Here is a 27,297-nt window from a genome sequence, read left to right on the forward strand (position 1 = left end):
CAATATAAGTTTGGCAAGATAGTTTACTTAGGCTGTTTTCTTTCATATTACATGAACCTGCTTAGTACAATAATCAACTGTTATGTTATGTGAGCCAGGTGAGTAATATTATATCCATCTGGGCCATTTGTTTGTTAAGGCCATTTTTTTATATAAAACTACTGTTTTTATTTAAATCTGGAAGTATTTCAGGAAAAGAGATAATTTGGGTATTGTTTGTATATTAATACTAAAAAAAATGTTTAATTGTGATTGACGACACCGAATAAAAAAGAAAAAGAAAAATAGGCTGGCTACCAGAATATGAAATTTTTAGGTACGCTTATAGTGTTTCATATTTTCTGCTGTAAACCAGTCTAAAGTACCTGCAGAGTATTCAAGCACTTAGCCTGGTTCCCAGCCTTATCGTAGCAGGACCATCATAGCTACTGCCAATATGTAGACTACGAGTAGGACCCAGTATCCAGCTTTATGAATGACTGTATCGTGTATTTGTAAGAACGATCACATGTATAGTACAGATTGTTCTTATCAAAAACATGCATGAAAAAGAAGGGAAAATAAAGGATTCTGGCAACCATTTTGTATATAGTGACAGATGGTACAGTCTGTAAACCAGGCTAATGTACATGTCACATACATTGCTGGTCTTTAAAATTAATCTGTATTGCCTGGGGGTGACTAAGGTCTTTCTCTATTAAACCAGCAAGTGAGAATTGTTTGAGGGATTTGATTGATAGTGTTAAAGTCTTGTGATGTTTGTTGTCTTTGGCTTTTTTCCCCCCCAATGTTACAGAGATTACATCCCAGTCACCAAGCTGTCATCTATTCAAGTTGGTGCGACCAGGTTGTACACTTTATTTGTAGAGTTAATCCCTGTATGTCTTCTGTAGTGCCATAATGGATGTCCAATCAGCATCATTTTTACTTACTGCCAACTAGACGTCATCAGAAATCTTTTGGTGAAAATGTCATTCTGATTATTCATTCAGGAACAGTAGCATAAAACAAGGTGGTGGCAAACGTGGCTATACTGGATGTCAGATCAGCACTATTTTCATTTAGAAACATCTAAACACATAAGATGAAACCTTTTGGTCAAAACCCATGTTGATTAGCTATCCATCTTGGAAGAGTTGAGATAACAAGCTTTTCAAAATGGCTATCAAGGCAGCCGTACTGGAGGTCAGATTGGCACCACTTTAATTTAGCAACAACCAGATATTATAAGGAGTCTTCTAGTGGAAACCCTATAGCGATATGACTTTCCATTAAGATTTTCAAAAGGTATATATTAGATGTTGAATCGGCACCATTTTTATTTAGACAGATATCATAAGCAGTCTTTTTGTGAAAACTCAATATGCTCATCCATAATGGAGGAGTAGTGAACAGATTTTCAAGATGGCCAATTTGGCATCCATATTAGAGGTCAGAACACCACCATTTTCATTTGGGAGCAACTAGACATCATAATAGGTTTTTGGGTGAAAGCTCCCATGTCAATATGACTTTCAATTCAGGAGGAGTAGTGACAATAAGATTTTCATGATGTCCATGATGGTGGCCATACTGATGTCAGACTGGCACCATTTTTATTTAGGACCAACTAAACATCATAAGAAGTCTGCTGTTGACCCAACTTTCCATTCAGGAGAAGTAGTGACAATAAGATTTTCATGATGTCCATGATGGTGGCCATACTGATGTCAGACTGGCACCATTTTTATTTAGGACCAACTAAACATCATAAGAAGTCTGCTGTTGACCCAACTTTCCATTCAGGAGAAGTAGTGACAATAAGATTTTCATGATGTCCATGATGGTGGCCATACTGATGTCAGACTGGCACCATTTTTATTTAGGACCAACTAAACATCATAAGAAGTCTGCTGTTGACCCAACTTTCCATTCAGGAGAAGTAGTGACAATAAGATTTTCATGATGTCCATGATGGTGGCCATACTGATGTCAGACTGGCACCATTTTTATTTAGGACCAACTAAACATCATAAGAAGTCTGCTGTTGACCCAACTTTCCATTCAGGAGAAGTAGTGACAATAAGATTTTCATGATGTCCATGATGGTGGCCATACTGATGTCAGACTGGCACCATTTTTATTTAGGACCAACTAAACATCATAAGAAGTCTGCTGTTGACCCATTCAGGAGAAGTAGTGATAGCAAGATTTTTAAGCTGTTTGTTTTGGTGGCAATAATGGATGTTAGACTGGCACCATTTTCATTTAGGGCCAACTAAACATTATAATAAGAAGACTTTTAGTGAAACCTCAGGTTGATATAACTACCCATTCAGATGGAGTTGTGCAGCACCATTTTTATTTAGAACCAACTAGACCATGGGATGCAAGTGTGTATATTGTGTCAGGATAATCTTCCAAATAGTTGAGTAATGATAACAAGCTAGTGCTAGCATAAAGACAGATGTTGATTGATGGATAACAGGCCATCACATATTTAGAGGAGCTAAAATCACACAAATAAATAATACCACTTACGTCAATCCTGTGCATTTCTTTCTAAGAAGAAACAAAACATTACATATTCAAGCAAGATGTGGTGAAAGTGTTTTATAGTACACCATGAAGGCCATAGTTATATTTTGAACAAAGAATATAAACTGATTCTGCCAGCAATTTGCAAAGAGGAGTACCACAAAAGGTTCAATGCATGTATATGTCTACCCCATGTTTAATAATTCAGTACATGTATAATAAGCAGGGCATACCTGACTCAGTGCACATCAACCTTGCATACTTGATCTTTAAACCCTAAAAGAAATAGGTTGCAACTTTGCCACAAAGGTAAACAATTTCTGATGTCTGTTGCAAGATCGGGTCGAACACAAGTTATAATGTCCAGATTGGTTTGACCTGGACATTTGAGCTGTTGACCACAACATCATCAACTTACATCCTTCTCAAAACAAGAAACCAGCCTTAAAAATTTTGGAGCAATAATTAGGTTTGTAATTTAATTATTTTATAGTAACTCTACACTTATTTATGTCACTGTGACCTTGATCTTTGAATTTTTTACCACAATCAGCATATTCTCTCCTTGCCCAAAGTGCAAGCCATAGTTGATTTAGCTGTAATTCCAAGCCATAGTTGATTTAGCTGTAATTCCAAGCCATAGTTGATTTAGATGTAATTCCAAGCCATAGTTGATTTAGATGTAATTCAATAGTTGATTTAGCTGTAATTCCAAGCCATAGCTGATTTAGCTATAATTCCAAGCCATAGTTGATTTAGCTGTAATTCCAAGCCATAGTTGATTTAGCTGTAATTCCAAGTCATAGTTGATTTAGCTGTAATTCCATAGTTGATTTAGCTGTAATTCCAAGCCATAGCTGATTTAGCTATAATTCCAAGCCATAGTTGATTTAGCTGTAATTCCAAGCCATAGTTGATTTAGCTGTAATTCCAAGTCATAGTTGATTTAGCTGTAATTCCATAGTTGATTTAGCTGTAATTCCAAGCCATAGTTGATTTAGCTGTAATTCCAAGCCATAGTTGATTTAGCTGTAATTCCAAGCCATAGTTGATTTAGCTGTAATTCCAAGTCATAGTTGATTTAGCTGTAATTCCATAGTTGATTTAGCTGTAATTCCAAGCCATAGTTGATTTAGCTGTTATTCCAAGCCATAGTTGATTTAGCTATAATTCCATACATGATTTAGCTGTAATTCCAAAGTTACATTAGACATAGTATGTGCTCATCTTGAATTATTTACTTTTTAATGACCAAATACAGGCATATATAGGGTCAGTCTGATGTTTGACCAAATACAGGCATATATAGGGTCAGTCTGATATTTGACGAAATACGGGCATATATAGGGTCAGTCTAATGTTTGGTTCATCAAATAATAAATTCGCAAGTTCCAGTTTATATTAAGACAGTATGCTATTCCCCCAGATTCCAGGATACTATACCCAGCAATAAGACGTATCAAGACAGTATGCATTTCCCCTGATTCCAGGATAATATAAGCAGCAATAGGACTTATATTAAGACAGTATGCATTTCCCAATTCCAAGATACTACATCCAGCAATGTGACTAATATTAAAACAGTATGCATTTCCCGATTCCAGGATACTATACCCAGCAATGTGACTAATATTAAAACAGTATGCATTTCCCCTGATTCCAGGTTACTACACCCAGCACTGGGACTTCTATTAAGACAATATGCATTTCCCCTGATTCCAGGATATTACACCCAGCAATGGGACTTATATTAAGATATTATGCATTTCCCCTTGATTCCAGTATTGAATACCCAGCAATAGGCATGTTCCAACAGGCACTACTATCAAGTACTTACATTTTTAAGTCCGCTGTTACCCGTGTGCAGTGGTTTTTTTGATAAACAACATCAGGGTTTGGACATGTAGACACTAGCAAATTTAATTTGAAATTCATTTGCTATGCTGGTGTCTGGTGGGTCATGCACTGTACTTAATCTAGTTTTCATTTGGAACCTGCTATTTTACAGTGTTGTCTGGTAGTGCATTGGTCTTTGGCTTAGGCACTATATCCCACCAGATGACACTAAGTGTTGTCTGGTAGTGCATTGGTCTTTGGCTTAGGCACTATATCCCACCAGATGACACTAAGTGTTGTCTGGTAGTGCATTGGTCGTTTGGCTCAGGCACTATATCCCAGCAGATGACACTAAGTGTTGTCTGGTAGTGCATTGGTCGTTTGGCTTAGGCACTATATCCCAGCAGATGACACTAAGTGTTGTCTGGTAGTGCATTGGTCTTTGGCTTAGGCACTATATCCCAGCAGATGACACTAAGTGCTGTCTGGTAGTGCATTGGTCTTTGGCTTAGGCACTATATCCCAGCAGATGACACTAAGTGTTGTCTGGTAGTGCATTGGTCTTTGGCTTAGGCACTATATCCCAGCAGATGACACTAAGTGTTGTCTGGTAGTGCATTGGTCGTTTGGCTTAGGTACTATATCCCACCAGATGACACTAAGTGTTGTCTGGTAGTGCATTGGTCTTTGGCTTAGGCACTATATCCCAGCAGATGACACTAAAAGTTCCTCATGAGAAAGTCATTATAGAATAACAAATCTTACTGATCCCAAAACTTCTCATGCCTGGTCATTTACAAATGTGATAAATACCTGAAAGATAAGCAGCTTCTGCTGCTGATGTCATCAGATTCTTTACTATGGACATTAGTAACTCCAGGGTCTGCATTTAAAACAAAAGATTTATTAACAAAATGTTGCACAAGATTATTTCTTATTTTTAAAAGATTTTTCTCAAACATTTTTATTACATTATTATTATAAAAAGGTAGAAAGTGTTTTTTTTCAAAATGGAGTTAAAAATCAGTACATCTACATATGTTCTCTAATCATTTTTAAAAAATTCTAAATTTACAGTAAACACATAGCCCTTTCAGTTTTGTGGGCCTTAATAGTTTGCAATGATCTTTCCATCATAAAGTCAAAATGAATAAAACAGAAACGTCATTAGTGGTTGACACAGGAAATGATGAATATGCAATGCACGAAGCATTCAAGGACATGCAGTATATCCATTTGCCATAAGCTCAACTACATGAAACAAAAAAATATACAAAATTCTGCAAAATTCTCAGTCTTGCTTACACTGCTGCAAACAATCAATACTCCTTACTTATCCCTAACTCTAATGTAAAATATATATCTCTGTGACCTACTTTTACTCACAGTAAGCAGTGCATCTCAATCTATTTTTCATGGCTGTTCACATGGTTTCCGTTAATGAAAGTCTCATAGTATTATATGACTGACTTGTTCTCCAGGATTCAAACATTAGACACCATAGCAACTTCCTCTTATCTACTGATACACTCAAACTTATGATATCAAAGTCTTAGTCATTTAGATGTCTTTTATAATAAATTTTGATCTTAATGACCAAGAATATTCAGGATGCAATAATAAATTTATTGTTCTCTTGGAGTATATGAAGAAGGGTACTATCATTTAAGACACACAGAACATGTCCTGATAGCACTGTGTATAATGTTTGAATGTGACATTATAAAACATGATCTGTGCCTTTGAGAGGATCAATACACTGAAAATATTCGACTAAATACTTAAATTTAAATATTTTGTGCAGTTTTAACAAATTAAAAAATTACTTTATGTGTTTTTAGTCCATCTAAAATAAGCACATATGCTGACTATCTATGGATCTGAAACTGGGTGGCAGACTTGAATCGGTAATCAGTTTCAGTGGTGCTGAAATGGGCACTACTCAAATTAGCCAAACACCAATATGTGTACTCTAATAAGACTAACTCACCAATGTTACAAAAGTAATGTGAACTGCACATTACACACCTACACTGTGTTTTATAGTCCTCCGTACTGGCAAACCATCCACAAATTTTAGTAAAAGAATAATCTCCATAACAAAAGCTATTCTGCAAAACCCATTTTTATTTCAACCACAATGACCCTGACCTTTGATCTTTCATACCTTAAACTCAAACCGTCCACAAATGTTGATCAAGGTACATTGTCTAGAACTATAGTTCACATGCAAAAACCCTTTTTCTTCTTCCAGGCAGTGACCTTGACATTAGACCCCAAAATTAATATGCTTCTTTCTTACCTAATGTGTAAATCATCCACAAGTTTTGATGATGGTACACAGAACTATTTGTGTGCAAAATTAATTTTTCTTCTTTCAGAAATGATACCTTGACCTTTTACTCCAAATTCAATAAGCTTACTTGCCACAAGTGCAAGCTGTCCGCAAAGTTTTTGGTCCAGCTGTGTGCAAAAACCACTTCTCTTCTTTCAGTGACAGTGACCTCGACCTTTGACCCTCAAGTTAACCATGTGCAAGCCATCCACAAAGTTTGGAAACTGTAGACTGTGCAGAAACAAAACAGGTAACATATGGACAGACAGCCAACATCTTAATGTAATTTACTTCATAAAACAGTGTCAGAGTCACATGTTAGGGAACGAAACAATGTCTCCCTCACTCAAAGGTGTTTCCCTGTCTTGTTCTGATTTGCCATTATAAACAATTTAATGCCCTTTTTTGGGGGTGATATCAAGATTTGTTCAACCATGACAATTCACATTCTGCTTGGGCTTTGCCCTCATGCCATATTTGATGGTCTTGCGGTCTTTGAGAAGAAGTTGGAAATAGCAATTTTTGACAGATGGACAACGATAACCAGGAACCTCATCAAATGTAACACAGACATTAACAAGTGGATCAAAATGATATCAAATACTATGTCTAAACTGTTTCACATTGCTCATGGAACAGAGAAAAGGATGAGTCTATATTCTTTTCTGAACAAAATAAACCAAAGTTGATGAACAACAGAAAGGAGGTGATAGTGAAGTAACTTGAAAAGATATAGTCAATTTTTGCTTTCTCTGCCAATTTTAACAAAATGAAAGACAATGAGACAGCTGTTTCACCCGAGTTGCCCCTTATTATGGACCCTACAAATATGAAAATACTGACATACTTAATTATCAAGTCTACCAGAAAATTTTTCATTTTGGTTCAAGATATGATTTAGTATTATCCAAGCTTCACAAAGTTTATCTCAAACTATAAACATGATTTATTTTGTTTCAGAACTAAAGAGTTTCATCCAAAAGAAGTATTACGTTGTTAACTAACAACAAGCAGACCTACTACTTTGAAAATACAAGCATTTCTCATAAAGTCCAACTTAAGTTTTATTTCCAACTGTAAGTTTTATTTCAGCTGGTCTTAAAACAAGTAATGAAGGTTAGTCGTAACTGTTGCTTGTATGTACGTTCTTTTCAATTAGGGACTTGTATGTACTATCAAACCAACATACAGTATAGTTAAAATAACACATAGTGTGAGGGTTAGACTAAAGAACCTAATTCTTCAATAACAGGTTTATGATAAGATAAGCTTATACATCTATTTTGTCTTGTGGTGAGTGTAGAAAACATAATGACCAAATAATTGCATGGGATAATTATGGGAACTTCATGTGCAATATCTGACAAGTTGAATTAACAAATGATCATTTCAGCTTATTTGTCTGTCATGTGTGGCAATCATGGCTGCTCTGGGATCTCACACACACACACACACACACACATATATATATATATATATACATAATTGCAAATAGAAACCAAAACAGAATAAAAAGTACTATCACTTGATCCTATGGATAATACAAACATAATTTTCATAAATATGAATAAAAAGCATTATTATGCAGGTTAGAGAATCTGAATTTGTCCACTACAGAGATTCAAACCCAGGTGGTGGGTAAACTACACCCAGTGCCTTGCATGTAAGCACTGATCCCTATACTATCTCAACCATGCACACATCACCAAAAAATGATGCCTCAGAGTTAGTGCCCAAGATATACCTACATGTTGACCTAGTAATTAATTCGTATCTGTACAGTCATTCCAGACTCCTAAAATAGAAATCGAGGAATACAGAAATAATAATATAGGATTACAAATATACACAAAAACAACTGAATGTTCTATCCTTGGATTTGGCAGGAGAATGCTTGATATTACTAATGGAATTAAAATTCTCAAATCTGTATGATAATGCTATTTATTTGCAGATATATATATCCTATCAATGAAAAGTTCTAAGTGAATCTCTGTTCAAATCCCGATGAAATTCAAGATGATGTCTGTAATAGCCAGAATCCCGGATGAGGGTCAAAAGTTTATCCTTCTGGAAAAGACAGAAGTTTGTTTACCAATGGACACATATTTTATATCAACTTAATGATTCTTACTCTGAGACAGATTTTTTTTAAAAAGTTGTTTACCAAAACTGTCACTGATTTTGAAGGTCAGCAGCTAGTTACAATGTTTCAATTCTGGACAATGTCAAATCCAGTAAACAATGCTACATTACAATAGCATGTAATGGAATATAAAAAAAATTAAATCTAACAAACAAACAATTAAATTAAATATACATAAAAGTATTCTCATATTTTATGTAAAGAAAGAGAGTAAAATCATATAAGGAACTTTTTTGAGTTCTAATTTCACTGAACCCTTTGTACCATAAAGGATCCTATGAGATAACACATAGGTCAAGCAACTATTCAGTATGCAAATCCAAAGTCATGGTTACATTTTATTTTTAGCTACTAAAAAAGTTTTTCCTATAGTTCAGAGTGTCCCCTCACATTTTAAGATTCGTATAAAAGACAATCTATAAAAGACAATGAGGCTCAGATTAGCACTGTTTCCTTTACTTTTACACTAAGTGTACAATGATTCCTTCCCACAGCAAAGTTTCAGTGCACTGGCCAGCACTGCTACCTTCATCATACCACTGTTAATGGTCGATGATGTGCTGCATGCACAACTAAAACCAGACTGTTGTAGATGGATTTTTTTCTTCACATCAAGAACTTTTCTGTGTTCTAATTATGCAAGACATTTTAAGCATTTAGTCCAAAGTCGGAAGTGCAGTGCTCCTGGCATGAGCACAGTCCATGTTTTATGACAGCACCTTTGATGTGAAAACCACACTATCAGGACATGTTCTGGATGTTTTTGTAGGACATGTTCTGCATGTTTTTGTAGGATATGTTCTGGATGTTTTTGTAGGATATGTTCTGGATGTTTTGTTCATGTTTGAATTGATAATATATTATAACTATGAGAAAACTTATTTTTAGCAGATCGATATATGGCTGTTCTAGTAGAATATACTTGGGATCCAGGGAAGACACTTTCAATGAGGTGTAGTCACCCATTTATGCAATTTATAATTTTGTATGATTGTCATATGATCTTGTTGAGTAATAAGAGTACCCTGGTATACATTTTAAAAATGCCTTCCCTTAAATGGAACAGCCTTGTGTAACATGTATTTTTAAATGGAACAGCCTGGGTACCATGGCATATTTAAAATGAACAGCCATATGTGAAAAAACCCTGACTTATTCTTGGTCACTAAGCCATTCAAAATGATCTCAAAGGCATGATCAGCATCTTGATGAATAAGATTCAGTCTAGTATGATAAGTTTGTGCTTTGTACTGTTCAAATCCAGCTGCTAAACAATTTTATAAATGTAATTAGTTCAATAACACTAAATTTAACCAATTCTTATCCAGAGTTTTGCCTAAAGATTGAATTACATCTTTCTTTAGTTTAGCCTGCTTGACAAGAGCCCTGGCTTCTATGATGAGGCCCCAAATCCGACTCTCTTCAGTTTCATCTCCCAAAATTTTCAGTTTGTATTCCATCAACACTGCTAGGGCAAACAAAGCCTGAAAAAAAAATTGTGAGTTTATAAAATCAATGGGTGAAAAACTCTGTCATACTTAACATAAAAGTCTGTTCAGCAAGCACCTGTTTATAAAATCATATGCCACATTTATGCTGACAGATTTTATTACCTCTACATATAAGATCACATGCCAACAAACACCAATTTCATATAATCCATTGAATTATTTTCTCATAAGAATGAAAACCTGATTTTAATACCATTAAATTATTAACAAAATTGCTCCGGAATTTTGGTGGATTTTGTACTGATGGAGACAACAGAAGTACCTGTACAGTGAAAAAGTAGAGCAGAAAGTACCACCAGAAAAGCATACAGCCTTAAACCATTATACTGGCAATACCTTGCACCTCTAATGGGTGTCACTCTTAATTTAACTCGGTTTAGACTTTAATGATCAGATAATATGGCCTGTAGAGTGTTTACATGGTCCACCAATCAGATGCAGTATTACATTATTAATGGATGATATGGCCTGTAGAGTGTTTACATGGTCCACCAATCAGATGCAGAATTACATTATTAATGGATGATATGGCCTGTAGAGTGTTTACATGGTCCACCAATCAGATGCAGTATTACATCATTAATGGATGATACCCTAATCTAACTTAGCTACATCCATAATCTAACTTAGCTTAGATACAATCTTAAATACATGATCACAACTGTGGACTCCAGGGTTTTCATCAGCTCAACCAATCTGATGCTAGATTATCTCTATAATACATTTGGATGTCACTTGTTATCAAACTCTTCCGAGGTCTTGATGATATAAACTTACATTTTAAGATCAGAATTTGATCAGAAATATTGATGAACAGACCGATGATGGACCTTAACTTTGACCAGGTGAGCTAAAACACATCGGAAGTCAAAAGGAAAATAAAACTCCTTAACTTTGACCAGGTAAGCTAAAACAAACTGGAAGTCAAAAGGAAAATAAAACTCCTTAACTTTGACAAGGTGAACTAAAACACATCGGAAGTCAAAAAGAAAAGAAAACTCCTTAACTTTGACCAGGTGAACTAAAACACATCCGAAGTCAAAAAGAAAAGAAAACTCCTTAACTCTGACCAGGTGAATTAAAACACATCGGAAGTCAAAAGGAAAATAAAACACATCGAAAGTCAAAAGGAAAATAAAACTCATCGGAAGTCAAAAGGAAAATAAAACTCATTGGAAGTCAAAAGGAAAATAAAACTCATCATCACAGCAGCTCAGCATTTCTTTTTATTAAAAAAAATCCACATCAACAGTCATGTGCTAAAACTACCAGCATCATGTGTCCCTGGGGTCACAACAAGATGTCTTTGTATGGGCCTTACATTTGGCCAAAAGACCTTCAGGAATCCAATATAAGTACGTTCCTCATTTTTTTGAACTGATGCATATTGAAACCATCTCTAATGTTCTTGAAAATATCCAAAATACCAAATTTGGTATTTAAAAAAATGTTCTTAATGTCCGAGTTAACATATTCACAAGGTGCCGGCAAGTGCAGGGCAGAATTCTTTGTTATGGCCCTTTTATTTTAAATCTCTGTGTGTGCATATTTTCAATGGAATCACTTGTATTGTGGATTCAATGTATATGTTGATATTCACAGGTGAGTACACGGTGTTGATACTCTATTCATACTATATATTAGGCATGTATATATAAACAGTATTCACGTATATATACCCATTCGTGGCTGTCTAAATAAAGTAAACTATTATAAACTATTATATATATCTTCTCCGTTTTCACTAGAGGTGTATTTCTCATTTAATATGCATCAATTTAAGATGGTAACTATGCCAATGAAACACGTATTTTACTGCCTGCATCTATTACCTACCCCACCCCACCCTGATTTTTGGGGGGTAAATGCATTTTCTTCAGCTAAGTGACCTGGCTGCTTATAACACGCTTCGGTCTATAACATGGTTGGGTTCTCTGGCTCCTAACTACCTTGTTATAGCAAGGTCACAAAGTACATGTATTTTATGAGCTGAATAGTGCACATTACTAAATCTATTGATAATGTAATAACAATAATACATGTAATACATTACTAAATCTATTGATAATGTAATAACAATAATACATGTAATACATTACTAAATCTATTGATAATGTAATAACAATAATACATGTAATACATTACTAAATCTATTGATAATGTAATAACAATAATACATGTAATACATTACTAAATCTATTGATAATGTAATAACAATAATACATGTAATACATTACTAAATCTATTGATAATGTAATAACAATAATACATGTAATACATTACTAAATCTATTGATAATGTAATAACAATAATACATGTAATATATGTAAAACTGCTACTACTACAAATAATAATAATAATAATAATAATATTATTATTATTATTAATAATAATGGGATTTGATGTATACAGTATTTGTTCAAAAACCAAGTCTGAATGATGAGCTTGCAAAAAGAGATCACAAGTCATGAATTTCCACACATTATATCTTATATACAGTACACTACCAAGAGTGGTAAATTTCCACACAGTGTAACTTGTATACACTACCAAGATGGTGAATTTCCACACAGCAGTTTAGGACATTACAGACAGACAGTCATACAAATACCCATGATGCGAAAGCAGCATTTCTCTCCGACTTTATCTGAAGAGTCCCTGACTCCAAAGAAATGTGTGATATTATCATATAGATTTGAATTTCTCATATCAACTCTAATATAAGAATATCGGTTTCAAATATATTCATATCAGAAACAAAGCTACTTTAGAAAATGAACTCAAATAAAGCTGCTTCCTTTACACACATGTACCATATATAGTCACTTATAACTCAAATAAAGCTGCTTCCTTTACACACATGTACCATATATAGTCACTTATAACTCAAATAAAGCTGCTTCCTTTACACACATGTACCATATATAGTTGCTTATAACTCAAATAAAGCTGCTTCCTTTACACACATGTACCATATATAGTCACTTATAACTCAAATAAAGCTGCTTCTTTTACACACATGTACCATATATAGTTGCTTATAACTCAAATAAAGCTGCTTCTTTTACACACATGTACCATATATAGTTGCTTATAACTCAAATAAAGCTGCTTCTTTTACACACATGTACCATATATACTCCCTTATAACTCAGATCAAACTGCAAACTGCACAGACCCAGATATGCTTTCACATAATGTGCCAACAGATAAGAGTCAATACAGTTTGCTGGGCAATCAGATAAACAACACAGACCCTAATCTGGTGGCAAATTATGTGACAGTATATCAGGGTCTATGCTGTTGTCCAAAAGACTCAACTTATAAGTGAGTATATATGATAACTCAAACCTGTGCATATTCCTTTTCTGCCTGCACCAAAGCCACTGTGGTCTGTGTGAGAAGAGCACTTGCTGAGTCCACTGTAGCTACACCAGCACTTTTTATTAGGTATTCTGTTGACAACTTACCGGGATCTGGCATCTGTGAAGACAAATTATAATCAGTATATGGACACCATCATCCATTTCTGTATATTTCATTTGTCTGCATTAATATTACAAAATTTAAATGATTGAACATTTTATGAAACATCTATCAATGAAATATTAATTGATTACTAAATCTGTTAAACTGCTTTCTATAAACAAATATGAAATTCATATGCAATATAAAAAAGAAAGGCCAATTTATTTTCATTGAAATTTTGTATGAATTGATGGAAGAAACACTGAAAATCTCAAGTATATAATTTAATGAAAGAACTGCTCTTCAATTAGAAATATGATATATTATTAATACTTTTTTTTTTTATTGGAAAAGATATTTCTCCTGAAAATCTGTAGTGAGTGAAAATTGCAATTACCTTCAAAATTATATGACAGATGTATAAAATAAAGCATGTACTAAATTTTATTTAAAAGAAAAAAGAATCTAAAAGAATGATTCAATTTTCTCAGAGCCGGCCTAAGGCCAATTAGACTGATTTCTTGCGCTCACAGGGGTCCCGCATGTTAGTAATTTTTAACAATATATCTATAGAGAAAAAGTAATTTTAAAGTGATGGAAGAAAATTTTAATTTCAATATCATATCAAACTTGCTTAAAAGTCTATTTCCAAATGCCATGCTCACAGGGGACCCCCATGTGTAAATCTGTGGGACCCTGCCAAAATGATAGGCTGCTTCTGAATTTTCTGATTTAGAATGTACACATCTTTAGTGAGATCCACAGGCCTATTTTTCATTGTTGTTGAATACTGCTCCTCAAGTCTCCACAGATGGCCTACAAATTGCCTTCTTATTTTAATGAGTGATCCAACTCTTGCTACATTCATGTCATCTGATACATGAGACTCTTTAAAGATGACATGTGGATATAAAAACACCAGGGCTGAGCAAATATTTTTGGATTTACTTGCCATAGATGAGTAAATTTCTAAAAAACAGTCATCATGCAGACTTTATCACTTGTCCATGGATCTGAATGACACAGAGGCCACATGCAGTTGATAATCCGAATTAAATTTATGACTTACTTTCTGAAAGAAAAAATGCAAGAAACAGCAAGCATGATGAGGTCAAAAATTATCCTCTGATTGGTACATACTTTTACTCAATTCAACTCAGTGAAGTTTTTGTGCAGCACATAACCCTAATATTACCAATTTGAATCTAATAAAAACTCCTATGTAACCCTATTATGTGTTTAGGCTCGAATAAACCGTAACACAGAAAGAGTGAAAACAACAAGCTTTTTAAAATTTAACAAATAATTTCCCTGGAAAAATTCTGTAAAATTGAAAAAAGGAGAAGAATTTACGGTTTCAAGAATCAAATCCACAAATAATCCAAGAATATCCACGAATTAAATTGCAAAAGTCCTAGTAATAAATGTTCTAATAATTTCAAGTTCGAATCCTGGTGGAAAATCCAAGATGGACGAAGATGACGTATGTGAAGTCTGTATTGTGTTGTCTTTTACAGTTCCTTGTAGAAATACAAATAATGACACTCCAGTGTTGGAAATCCAAAGTAAATTTGTAACCAATGTCTTTCCAAAATTTCTGAGTAAGCACTCCTCAAAATATTTCCAGAGAAAAAAAGAATTAATCCTTTTGAAATCCAACTGATCTGAAGAAAATTATAACTGTAAATCTGGCTACAACAAAATAACTTGCAACAAGCCCAAAACTGAGAAATCTCTCTCTATGCATCTCTACTGAAACTAACAAATGCGCAGTAATGGAAAAACCGGAATTGCAAAATCAAAAAGGGGGGTCATGTGATCGTGTTTATGTCAAGTACACCAAAAATGACCCTGACAAAATCCAATCATTTTAAAATAAAATCGAACTTGTTACGAAGGTTGCTACAAATTCTGAAACAAGGTCAGGATTTAGATCAATACCTGGTGTTTACAAAAAGAATGATCAGGTCAACCAATTTTATGGAAAAATACCATCTCCAGTGAATAAATTTACATTATAATAGCATATAATAGAATAAAAATTTTAAAACTGACGAACAATTAAATTAAAATAAATATGAATTAAATCAGATATATGTAACAACCCTAATATTAACAATCTGAATCTAATGAAAACTCCTATGTAACACTACTATTACCTATCTGGATCTGATGAAAACTCCCAGATAACCCTAATATTACCAATCTGATTCTGATGAAACTCCCAGATAACCCTAATATTACCAATCTGGATCTGATGAAAACTCCCAGGAAACCCTAATATAACCAATCTGGATATGATGAAAACTCCAATATAACCCTACTATTATCAATCTGGATATGATGAAAATTCCCAGATACCTAATATTACCAATCTGATTCTGATGAAAACTCCTATATAACCCTAATATTACCAATCTGAATCTAACAAAAACTCCCAGATAATCCTAATATTACCAGTCAGGATTCTTACAAAAACTCCCTGATAACCCTAATATTACCAATCTGATTCTGGCAAAAACTCCTATATAACCCTGTTATTACCAATCTGGATCTGACGAAAACTCCTATATAACCCTAATATTACCAATCTGGATATGATGAAACTTACCAGATAACCCTAATATTACCAATCTGATTCTGATGAAAAATCCCAGATAACCCTAATATTACCAATCTGGATCTGATGAAAACTCCCAGATAACCCTAATATTACCAATTTGGATATGATGAAAACTTCCAGATAACCCTAACATTACCAATCTGAATCTGATGAAAACTTCTATAGAACCCTAATATTACCAATCTGATTCTGATGAAAACTCCAATATTGAATGTTACAAATACTTTTTTGTAATCAAATGTGTCACCCAAACAAGGGTGACGGTGGGTTTGGTCAACTCAATTTAAAATTTGGTGCAAATCTGTGACTTTAAAATACCAGTAGGATTTTGATAGAAAAGGACAATACATTAATGCAACCTACACTGGACTATGGGTATCTCCCAAACAACAGGGTTCTGATCCCTGGGTCACAACGTAATTATTCACAGCCCCAACTTATGGATTTTTTTCCATGATGCAATCTGTCAGCAGCAATTCAATGTTAAAAATTTAGTGGAAAAAGACAAGGCAAAACATTCAATAAAACCCATGTTTTATTTAATATTCAAATGCTTCTACTTTATGTAACACATTTTATAAACTTATAATTATATATTCCATACCCTAATATGCATCTAGTAATAACAAACTGAACCTGAACCACTTCGGTGGCCAAGTGGTTAGAGTATCTACCTCAGATGCGGGAGTTTACAGGTTCGAACCCCAGCGAGTCATACCAAAGACTTATAAAAATGGTTCTAACAGCTGCCTTGCTAAACACTCAGCATTAAGAGGTTAGTGTTAGAACTGGTCAGCCTGGTGTCAGGATAATGTGACTGGGTGGGGACACAATGCTTCATGTCTGTGGCAGGTCCCAGTACTAGACATCACTATAAACTGCCACACTGCAGACATTGTAGCAATATGACTGGAAAATTTTAAGCTATGTTAAAACTCCAAATGTCACTCACTCACTCGGAACCAAGTTTTAAAAAATAATAATAATACCACGATATCTGTACATCAAGTAAGTTTTTTGTTGTTGTTGGTTTTATTTGCACTTTTAACACATCATTAGCTAAATCATGCTAAGGAAATGGGATTCAAGTACTATGGACACACACAGACAGTCAACCTATACTGCCCTGAGCATATACTGAACCTGCAACCCTTGGATTACAAGTCTGACACAGTCTCTACCTCTTGTTGTTGTTGTTGTTGTAGGGTTTAACGCCACTTTCAGCACAAGATAGGCCATACATGGCGGCCAGTATTAATGGTGGAGGAAGAACCCGGAAAAACCCCGGAAAGAACCACCGACCCACGAGAAGCTACTGGCAAGCTTTCTCACATAACCATATTAGCCGAATCCGAGACTCGAACCGACGCAGACAGAGGTGAGATGGCAGTGATCCGTAACGGTGAGCGCTTTAGACCACTCGGCCACTCGGGGCCCCCTCTACCTCTTGTGCTATTGTAATTCCATAACACAGAAAGAGGGGGTATAACTTTTCAAGTATGTCATAGGTGTCATGGGGACACTATGACATCATCAGTGTATACTTATTATGATTAGCATTACCCTCAAGAAAGTTACACCAATTTAAAAATTTTATATTCACAGTGTTAGTGTTACATCAAAATATGACATATCCATAAATCTTATAACAACAAATTTGGTAATGAATGTAAAAGATATTTATTTATGACTGCTGTGATTAGAAAAATTGTACAATAAATGCATATGCTGATCCATCACCAGTAAATTTCCTAACCAATCAGTTTCTTCTAGGCTGCTGACGTACACTGTACATTATGAGTCTATGATCTCAAAACAATAAACTCACTTATAAGTTGAGTTAAAATGCACACTGCACAGACCCAGATATGTTACTGTATAATGTACAAGTAGATCAGTGTCTATGCGATGTAGGATCAGGGTTTGTGTTAGTTACAGTTGGGCTTGACATATAACGCCCATGCATTTTCATATTTCAGGAGGTGATAGAGATACTGCAACCCTCACAAACATTTAAACTGTGATATGGCAATAAGAAGCAAACATCAGTTTCCTCTTAGTATAAGAAGCAAATATCAGTTTCCTCTTAGTATTACTTGTCAAAAGGCATCTGCCATTTAGATTTAACTTTCAAAATTCAATTGCTTTCTGAAGATTTCCAAAACTGTGCCAAAAAGTAGTAGTCATATAATAGGGTAGTACTTTGTAAAATCATACGTGAAAACTTTTAATCAAAATGAAACAATAATAAAATGGTTACTTCTTTCCTTGACATGTTTGTAAATGATTTTCATGACAAAAAGAAATTAAAAAAACTTGTATTAGGCCTAACTACTCTGTCCATTTTTGCTGGTCCATTTAACTTTAATAACCTGAAATATAAAACACTAGTACAAACTGCACAAAACAGTTCCAAATGCAAGTTAGTGATAATATGATGGTATATATTTACAGAACAGTAATACATGTATATGTCTATTTCATTGTTAGATTACATAATTTAGGCTTGTTTACACTTCCACATGCACTTTGTGGAACATGCATACAGAAAATGGCAACAACAACAAAAATGATTATAGCTTTACATTCTACCTGAATATATTTTTAAAAAAATATCAGTAAATACTGAAATTTGTAATGAAGTCAGACAGGAAAATATGTTAAGTCACGAGACCCCCAGAAGTCAACCAGTAGGCAGTCATAGAGACTCTGATGGAGTAATAATAACCAAATGTTGAACAGTTTCAGTAGCGACTACTACTATCCATCTCTACGAGTGTCTTGACCTTTCGATGAGAGGTTGAAATGCATAACGTTCGCGATATCGGAGTTAGGGACGATATTAAATTAACTGTAACCCATATATCGAAGTTTAGTTACTTTTTATTTTGTCTGAATTATTTAAAGAAGCAGCTGATATCATTTGTAGTGCCAACTTTAAAATAGCTATAGATTACCGCGAAAATATGTATCGGATCAGTAAATTCCAATTTTGTCTCAATTTACTTGTAATTTCGGTTTCTCCTGTACAGCTGCAACAGTCGCAGCCATCGCTCCAACATTTGCAATGCGGAATCTGTGCCTTCTAGTAAAATTATATAGTTTTCTACAACCGTGGAACTTAAACTTTGATGCAAACAATTTCTGAAAACCAGAAATCCAGTTGAATGTCGCCATGATTGTTAACTGGTTCTCTTTCAAGTTAAATGTTTGATGAAGCGGTCACGGCAATGTGATTGATCTGTCACGAAGCAGAAGAAGAGACAGAAATAACCAAAGACAAAAAAGAAAAGAAAGACGAATTTTGTCAAATTAGAAGATGAATCTGTTTACAATGGTTAAAATACCAATGAACACATTTTTAAAACAAACACAACTTACGCAAATTTAGCCATCAATTTGAAATAAATCCGATCAAATATGCATTTATCTTATTAATCTTCCCTAACTTAGATTAGTATGGGCCGTGATCGATTTGTAACTTGTCCGTTGAGGAAGAAAAGAAAAAGAAGCTGCTAAAAGTTAAAATTGATTGAATGAATATTTGTTCATCGCTAGTACTAGTACTCAAATTTATTTTTAAATTGTATATGTGCATACCGGGTAGATAAGAGTGCTCTGGGACTGTCTTGGGGTGATTATATAGACGCTCCCTGTGCACACAATTCATAATGCACTCATAAAGGAACTAATTTTCTATTGTAAACAAACAATGGACGCAGACGCCAACACTTTTGATTCGTAAACAACTCATCGTGTAGACTAACGTAGTAGGTCCTTTACGTTTTGTTGATTAAATTTGTTTCTGAATGAACTAAAGCAGACGTTTCGTGGACTGCCACATATCAGCTGCTTTGCTACATTCCGCTTTAACTTTTTTGATACAATGTTTCGGATTTAGTTTGGCGATATACATCAGATTTCATAAAATTGCTTGGTACCTACAAATAGCATGCAAGTGACAAGGCATAAGCAGTCTCCTTTAGCTGGTAATAAGAATGGCAAAAAATATACTCAGTTTTACATCCTGAATTTCCTCAAAATGTACTTTCTTAGTTCTACAAATCCGAATTACATGAGCCATGTCATGGGTTGTCAAGCTTGATTACACATTTCGAAATTGTACTGTAATTTTGATTATATAGTCCAAGTGCAATTACATCCTCCTTACTGCACTCAAAATGAAACAAACATTAAATTCCATAGCGTCTTTTTGATAATTGGAATTGAAAGACATCATATGTTCCCACATGATGATTTAAAATATTCAGTGACAGAACAGAAACACACTTGCAGATGTCAACACGCTTCTCCCTCGCTGCTTGAATCCGATGTATTTCATGTAGAATTTGCACAGTTGAGTCCAGTCCATACTCACGAAATTTCGTAGAATCGACAAAAATCTATTCATTCCAGAACAAACGGAAAAGTTGTTGCAATGCGCATTTATTCACAATATGACTCCAAATTTCAATTTTAAGTAGACCAAAATGGTATTTTCTTTCGAAACTTAGTTCTAGCGCGCGACTAAGTTCAAATTTATTTGGGCCGATTTATGTGCGCATTAATAATATTGTTGTTTTCGTTGTGTAATGATGAATCTGCGCTTGTTGTTGTTGAGTTTAGTTATAGTGGCGTGCGCACAATTGTGCATGTGCCACTTTTTCTGACTGAACCGCAGTCTGCTAGTTGTTCCTGGGGAAGGGGATGGTGCCACCCACCCACCCCCAGGCTTTTATGGATTCAAGGAACCCTGATAGTGTGGCTTCAATCTGTGGGTCCATAAAGGTCCCTACAGTTGAATGGTTGGCTGTCATTAGTGGGAAGGAGAGCTCGGGAATGGTCCTGCTTGCTTTACATCGCTGGTTTCTTGTTGCATTTGCCTGGTGTTTCTTGCGATTTTTTTTTTTTCTTTTTTTTTTTCTTCAAAATATTCTAAAAGGAGGGGGGATGTTCTATACTGTTTATAGAGGTTCTTAGTAGAAATCATGTATGAAGAGAGATTTTCCAGGTTATTATGGTATTACTAGTCGAGGTGTTTAGGGTGTGTTTCCTACGTTATGTTATTTATAAGTTTTTAGATATTACCTGTTTAAGTTATTTATTAATTAATGTTTTTAGAGATTGAATGTTATTTATACTTTATTTAGCAAGAGACCGGAGTCCTAGCCGATTACACGGTTCGTTAAGGACATCTAGGACCGGAATCCTAGCTGATTACTCGGTTTGTTAAGGACATCTAGGACATCCGATTTTGCGGTTTCCTTAGTTTTTTTATAGGTGCTTCGTAAGTGAATTATTTATTAATACTTTTATAAAATTGAATGATATGTTATGGGTTTTTATGTGGTGGCTTCTAAATTTGTTTAGCTAGTTACTGGGTATTTTGGTTTTGTGGGGATAGTAATTATATTTTTTCCTAAGTCCTGCTGAGTCTATGAATTGATTTATATTTTTATATGCTGATTGTTTATTTTCATTAAAGTCCATAAGTAACTCTGGGTATGTGTGTGGTGATCCACTCTCTTTTTGGTTTTTGATAAATATTTTCCGAGCGGGTTGATATTTTGGGCATATATTGAATACGTGGTGTAGATCTTCGGTGGTGTGGCAGTTAAAGCAGTTAATGGTTGCTGGTTTGGGTCCTATAAACCTTCCAAAACTGCTTGCTAGTTTAGTTTTTCCAGTTATTATCCTGTTTATGGTTTTCTGTTCTAAATAGGTACCCTTAGGTAGCTGTATGTTCCTATCTACGTTTTTTTGGGTTTCATGGTGCTTTTTACCTTTTGTGGAGGAGTTCCAAAAATCTTGCCATGTTTGGTCTATATATGTTTGTGCGAAGCTTATTGCTTCTGTAGAACTATAGTTAAGCTTGATAGAGTTTTGATCTCCTAGTTTGGTTTTTGCAACTTCGTCTGCTGTTTCGTTGCCAGAGATTCCAATGTGCGACGGTATCCACATGACCTCGACTAATTGATGTGCTGTGGTGATATCGTCGATTAATTGGCATGCTCTGTCGAGGAATTGTTCCCTAGAGTGTGTATTGCGATTTTGGATCGATTTGATAACGCTTAGGGAATCGCTTATAATGATTGCTTTAGGTATTTGGTTGTCTTTGATCCATTGTAGTGATTCAAGTATAGCCCAGAATTCAGTGGTGTAAATGGAGCAATAGTCAGGTAATCTGGATCCCGTTTGTATATTGAATTCAGGGATGACTATTGCTGCTGCTGTTCTTGGTGGGTTGTGTGTTTTTGATCCATCGGTATATATTTTAACATAGTCCGGGTATTTTTGGTTGATTTCGTTTACCAGTACAGGTTGTAGTAAGTTTTCTTGTCCTTCTTTATTGCCTAATTTGGTAGCTTCAGTGTTAATCCTTGGTGGTTTTTGTAACCATGGTGATTTGTTCTGGTCTGTATTGTTTGTTACCTGTCTTTTTAGTAGAGGTATCTTTTCTCTTAGTTCAAGGATTACTTTGCCACTTGATGTGATGGGTATGATTTTGGGTTTGAAGACAACTTTACACTTATTTATAGCTATTTTGGTGGGATGGTTGTCTGGGTGGGTATCTAATCGAATGGAGTATCGGAGGAGCAGCTCTTGCCTACGTAATTTTAAGGGTAGTTCTCCTGTTAGTGTTTGTAGTTCTTCTAATGATGTTGAGGGGAGTGTTCCTGTGCATAATAGTAAGGCTTTTCTCTGGATAGTGTCAAGTTTTTGTAGTACAGGTTGCTTAGCCGAGTTATATGCTTGGCAACCGTAATCCAGTTTTGATCTAATTAGGCTTTTATATATCGTGAGGAGGGTTTCCTGGTTGGATCCCCAGTCAGTCCCTGTGATGTTCCTGTTTAAACTGAGATCTTTGTTACAATTCTGGGAGAGTTGTTCAATGTGCTGTTTCCATGTGAGGTGGTTGTCAAAGAACATTCCTAGGAATTTTACTACTGTTACGTATTTGCTTAATTGATTTTGTATATAGAAGTTTGGATAGACTAGGTTGTTATTTCGTTTGGGGGTGAATATGATTGCCACATATTTTTCATGAGATATTTTGAAACCCCATTTGTCCGCCCATCTCCTTATGTTGTCTAGGCTCTGCTGGATTTCTTTAACTACTGTGTTATTGGCAGGATTTCCATTCCTCCATATACCATTATCATCTGCAAATTGTCACAAGTTTATTTTTGCAAAGGCTGCATTGAGGTCAAGGTCGTTCACCATTAGGTTAAATAGTAAGGGACTTATTACACTGCCTTGCGGTGTTCCATTTTCAAGTGAAAATTCTTCCGAACGGGTGTTGCCTATTCTTGTGGTAATTTTCCGGCCTGTGAGGAAATCGCCAATCCAGTTGAACAAGCGTCCAGTTATTCCAAATTGGTTTAGTTTGGCCATTAGTCCATTGGTCCATACTAGGTCGAACGCTTTTTCTAGGTCTAAAAAGACCGCTATGCGGTTGCGATCGGTTTTCCTATGTGCGTTAAAAGCGAGTTTGATGTCTGTTTCCAATCTGAGAAGTTGGTCAGTGGTGGACCGTTTGTTCCGAAAGCCACATTGATTTATGGAGAGTAGGTTATTGGTTTCTAGGTGGTGTTTTAACCTATTTGCGATTATTGTCTCCATTATTTTGCAAATATTGTTTGTAAGGGAGATGGGTCGGTACGAATTTATGTTGTTGCGATCTTTACCTAGCTTGGGGATTGGTATTACTATAGCCTGTTTCCATTTGGTGGGTAGTTGGCCTTTATCCCATATCCTATTAAAGAGTTTGATTATGGCTATTGTTATATTGATAGGCAGTTTTTTGTAGATAATGTAACCTAACTGATCCTTACCAGGGGATGTTTCGTTTTTGGATCGTAGGGCTATCTTCCATTCTTGTACTGTGATGTCGCTATTTAGGTGAGATTCTTTTGTTTCTTGGTCTTGAAACATTTGAGGTTGGGTTCCTGCGCTTGTATATTTAGTTTGGAATACGGCATACATTCAGTTACTTTGTTTCTTGTAGTGTATTTTGTATATATAATTAAGCCTTAGGTAGAATAAGAAAAATGAGCATATAATAAAAAGGTGACTGGATTTGTATGAGAAAATATGAACTCGTTTTGTCGAATGGATATACTGCACTCCCAAGATCGTGTAGTATTCCATCCTAAAAACTCGTTTATATTTTCCCATACAATTGAACCGCTCCGGTGACCTAGTGGTTAGAGCGTCCGCCTCGGAAGCGGGAGGTCATGGGTTCGATCCCCGACCAAGTCATACCAAAGACTTACAAAAATGGTACTAATAGCTGCCTCAGTAGTGAAATGGGGCGATTCAGCGTCAGTGGGAATTAGCATTTAAAACCACCCTGGGCCTGTATAGCGTCAAGGGAAATTTAACAAGGGAAAAAATCGTGGGCCTGTTTAGCGTCAAGAGAATTTAACATGGGGAATAAATCGTGGGTCTGTTTAGCGTCAACGGGAATAGAACACGTGAATAAATCGTGGGCCTGTTTAGCGTCAAGGGGAAATGAACATGGGAATAAATCGTGGGCCTGTTTAGCGTCAAGGGGAATTGAACATGGTGGGCCTGTAAAGCGTGAAGGGAAATTGAACATGGTGGGTCTGTATAACGTCAAGGGAAATTGAACAGGGGAGAGGGATATAACACACACACACACACACAATAGACAATAGACATTTGTTTAAAAAAAGGTAGGCATGAAAGTGAATATCTTTTCGAGGCAGGAAAGTGGCCCTGAAAAGGGCCTTTGGGTTTCTTCTTCCTGTTTTTTTTTATTTTCTCCAGTTCTTTATCCAGTTCCTGACCTTTTTATTCCTTTCTTCTTCTTCTTTTTCTCCTTCTCATCATTTTCCGGCAACCAGTCAGGATGACCCAACGCTCTGAACTTGGGCTGTATCTTTATCCAATTATTGTTAAGCCGCTCAAACTCTTCCTTTTTCTTTTTGTTTTCTTTTTCTTTTCTTTCTACAGTCCAAATGTCTTTTATCTTCTTGACTTGTTCTCTCATCACTTTCCTCATCATCTCCTCTGCTTTCATCAGTTGGTTTAAACCCCATTTCACATAGGACCACTCAGTCCCTCCAAAATATCTTTTAAAAAACACCTGACTTCAATAGCATAATCAAGGGCCTCTTTCAGTTTACCCACTTTCACATAGTCAAGTTGTATGAAGCCTCTTAACTTTTTAACCTCCTCTTCAATCATGTCCCCAATCAGATCCCTGGCAAGTTTTAGACTCGTCACTTGACCTTTGACAAAGTCCTTCGTAACTTCATGCATCCACTCCTTCTCTAGCCTTTCCACCACATAGGCTGCATCTGTCATCCAGTACCAACTCTCCTTTAGCTCATTAAATAGTTCGATACTCATTTTCTTGGGTTCTTCCGTACAATGGTGCGAACGACGAACCTTGTGGGTTCTTATATAAAAAGCGCGGACGTGAAGGAAAACATCCCCTACTTTTCTCATCTCATATTATTTACTATCCACACGAAGTTGATGAGCCATGTGTCCTTAAACGTGTTATCACTCGCTGTGTCAGGTTTCCATACCACGCAAGCATCCAGATGAGTATTCTTGGCTTCTTTTCCGTACGTCAAGAGATTTTCCAGGTAGGCACGATAAGGGTAAGCATCCATGCTGCTGCTGACCAGTTTGTCATTCAAGTACAAGTCCACTTCGCTGAACAAGGAATGCATGAAATTGTTGACGGGAGCTACTCTAGCGTCGCCTCCTGGATTGGTGTTGTCCGTTTTGATCACTTTCACTTTCAAATACAGGTAACTGCTATTCAGATCGATGTAATCTTCGGGCTGACCTTTGATATCAAACTCGATGGGAGCTGAATCCGTCAAAGAGGAGACGGGATGAAATTCCACTCATTGGGATTCTTGCATCGTCATCATGGTGGGTGGCATGGCAAACAGATCCAGTTCCGACTTGGAACAGGCGCAAGACTCTCGGTGCATCATTTTTTCTGTTTCTCAATACTTTAATAATCGAAAACGTCTAAGTCTCGAACGGTTCTTCTTTTCTTTGTCTTTCTAGCTTTAGAAGTGTGAAGCCTGCTGAAAGGGTGTTTTCTTCTTCGTCCCTTTCTGCCTTGTCCTTGCTGTCTCGTCAGGGAAGTTGGAATGCCTGATTGAGTAGGGTTCAGGGCATTTATAGGAGTTTCTCGTCGACCCAAAAGGTCTTTGCCCGTTTGCAACAAGACATTTTTGCCTCCTCTCAAGAAAGCTTCTTTTGGGTTTTGTTTGTCGATGATGACATTTTGGAGAAATTCTTTGCCGTGTGTCAATGCGGCATCTTTCAAGGCATGCAATCCGCGTGTCACCATCGGTTTCAACACCGGAGCCACCGAACGAAAAGCCGATTTTAACATATCTCCTAAACCGTGTCCTCGCTGTCGAGCAACCCCTCGGTACACTGGATACATGACTTACAACTCGTTAGAGAACCGTTTTCGAAAATGGAGTTTCACCGTGACTTTTCCTTTGGTAAATGGAATATTTTGTCCCAGATCTCCTTTTATAGCAATGTTGACCGTGTCCAAATACGACTTGCTGACAGGCAAATAGTGAGGATGTACAAATTCGCGGTGTACGTGATAAGTGTTTCCACCTTCCTCGTCAGTGACCGTGGCAGAATCCACTTTGAAAGGAATGACACGCAGTAACAGTACGGAGGTGTGTCCCACCACGTTATACTCCACCACATCGGAGTACACAAAGATCAAATTCAGTCCTTGGTTCAGTTCTACCGGGGAACGAAATAACTTGGTAAAAGAATCTTTGTCGGAAATGACTGGTAATTCGTTTTTCTTCATCATGGTCATCCTCATGTCCATGTCCCC

General features: G+C 35.9%; 1 protein-coding gene across 2 annotated transcripts in view; it reads right to left on the reverse strand.

Annotated features, from left to right (window-relative positions):
• The window catches only part of LOC149784858 (diablo IAP-binding mitochondrial protein-like), a 61,018-nt gene that overhangs the window by 1,536 nt on the left and 32,185 nt on the right, over positions 1-27,297 (reverse strand). The window contains exons 1-4 of one of the 2 annotated variants that reach the window (XM_089978432.1): positions 19,443-19,642; positions 13,697-13,828; positions 10,187-10,318; positions 5,167-5,236 (exon numbers count right to left, since the gene is read on the reverse strand). In XM_089978432.1, coding sequence (XP_089834558.1) covers positions 5,167-5,236; positions 10,187-10,318; positions 13,697-13,828; positions 19,443-19,613 — 505 coding nt within the window. In that variant the 5' untranslated portion in view covers positions 19,614-19,642. Of the gene's footprint in view, positions 1-5,166; positions 5,237-10,186; positions 10,319-13,696; positions 13,829-19,442; positions 19,643-27,297 lie in introns of those variants that run through there. The other variant, XM_089978433.1, reaches the window with a different exon arrangement.

The sequence above is a fragment of the Sinohyriopsis cumingii genome, chromosome 13 (genome assembly GCF_028554795.1).
Source record: "Sinohyriopsis cumingii isolate HCF-2022 chromosome 13, ASM2855479v2, whole genome shotgun sequence".
NCBI classification, from domain to species: Eukaryota; Metazoa; Mollusca; class Bivalvia; order Unionida; family Unionidae; genus Sinohyriopsis; species Sinohyriopsis cumingii.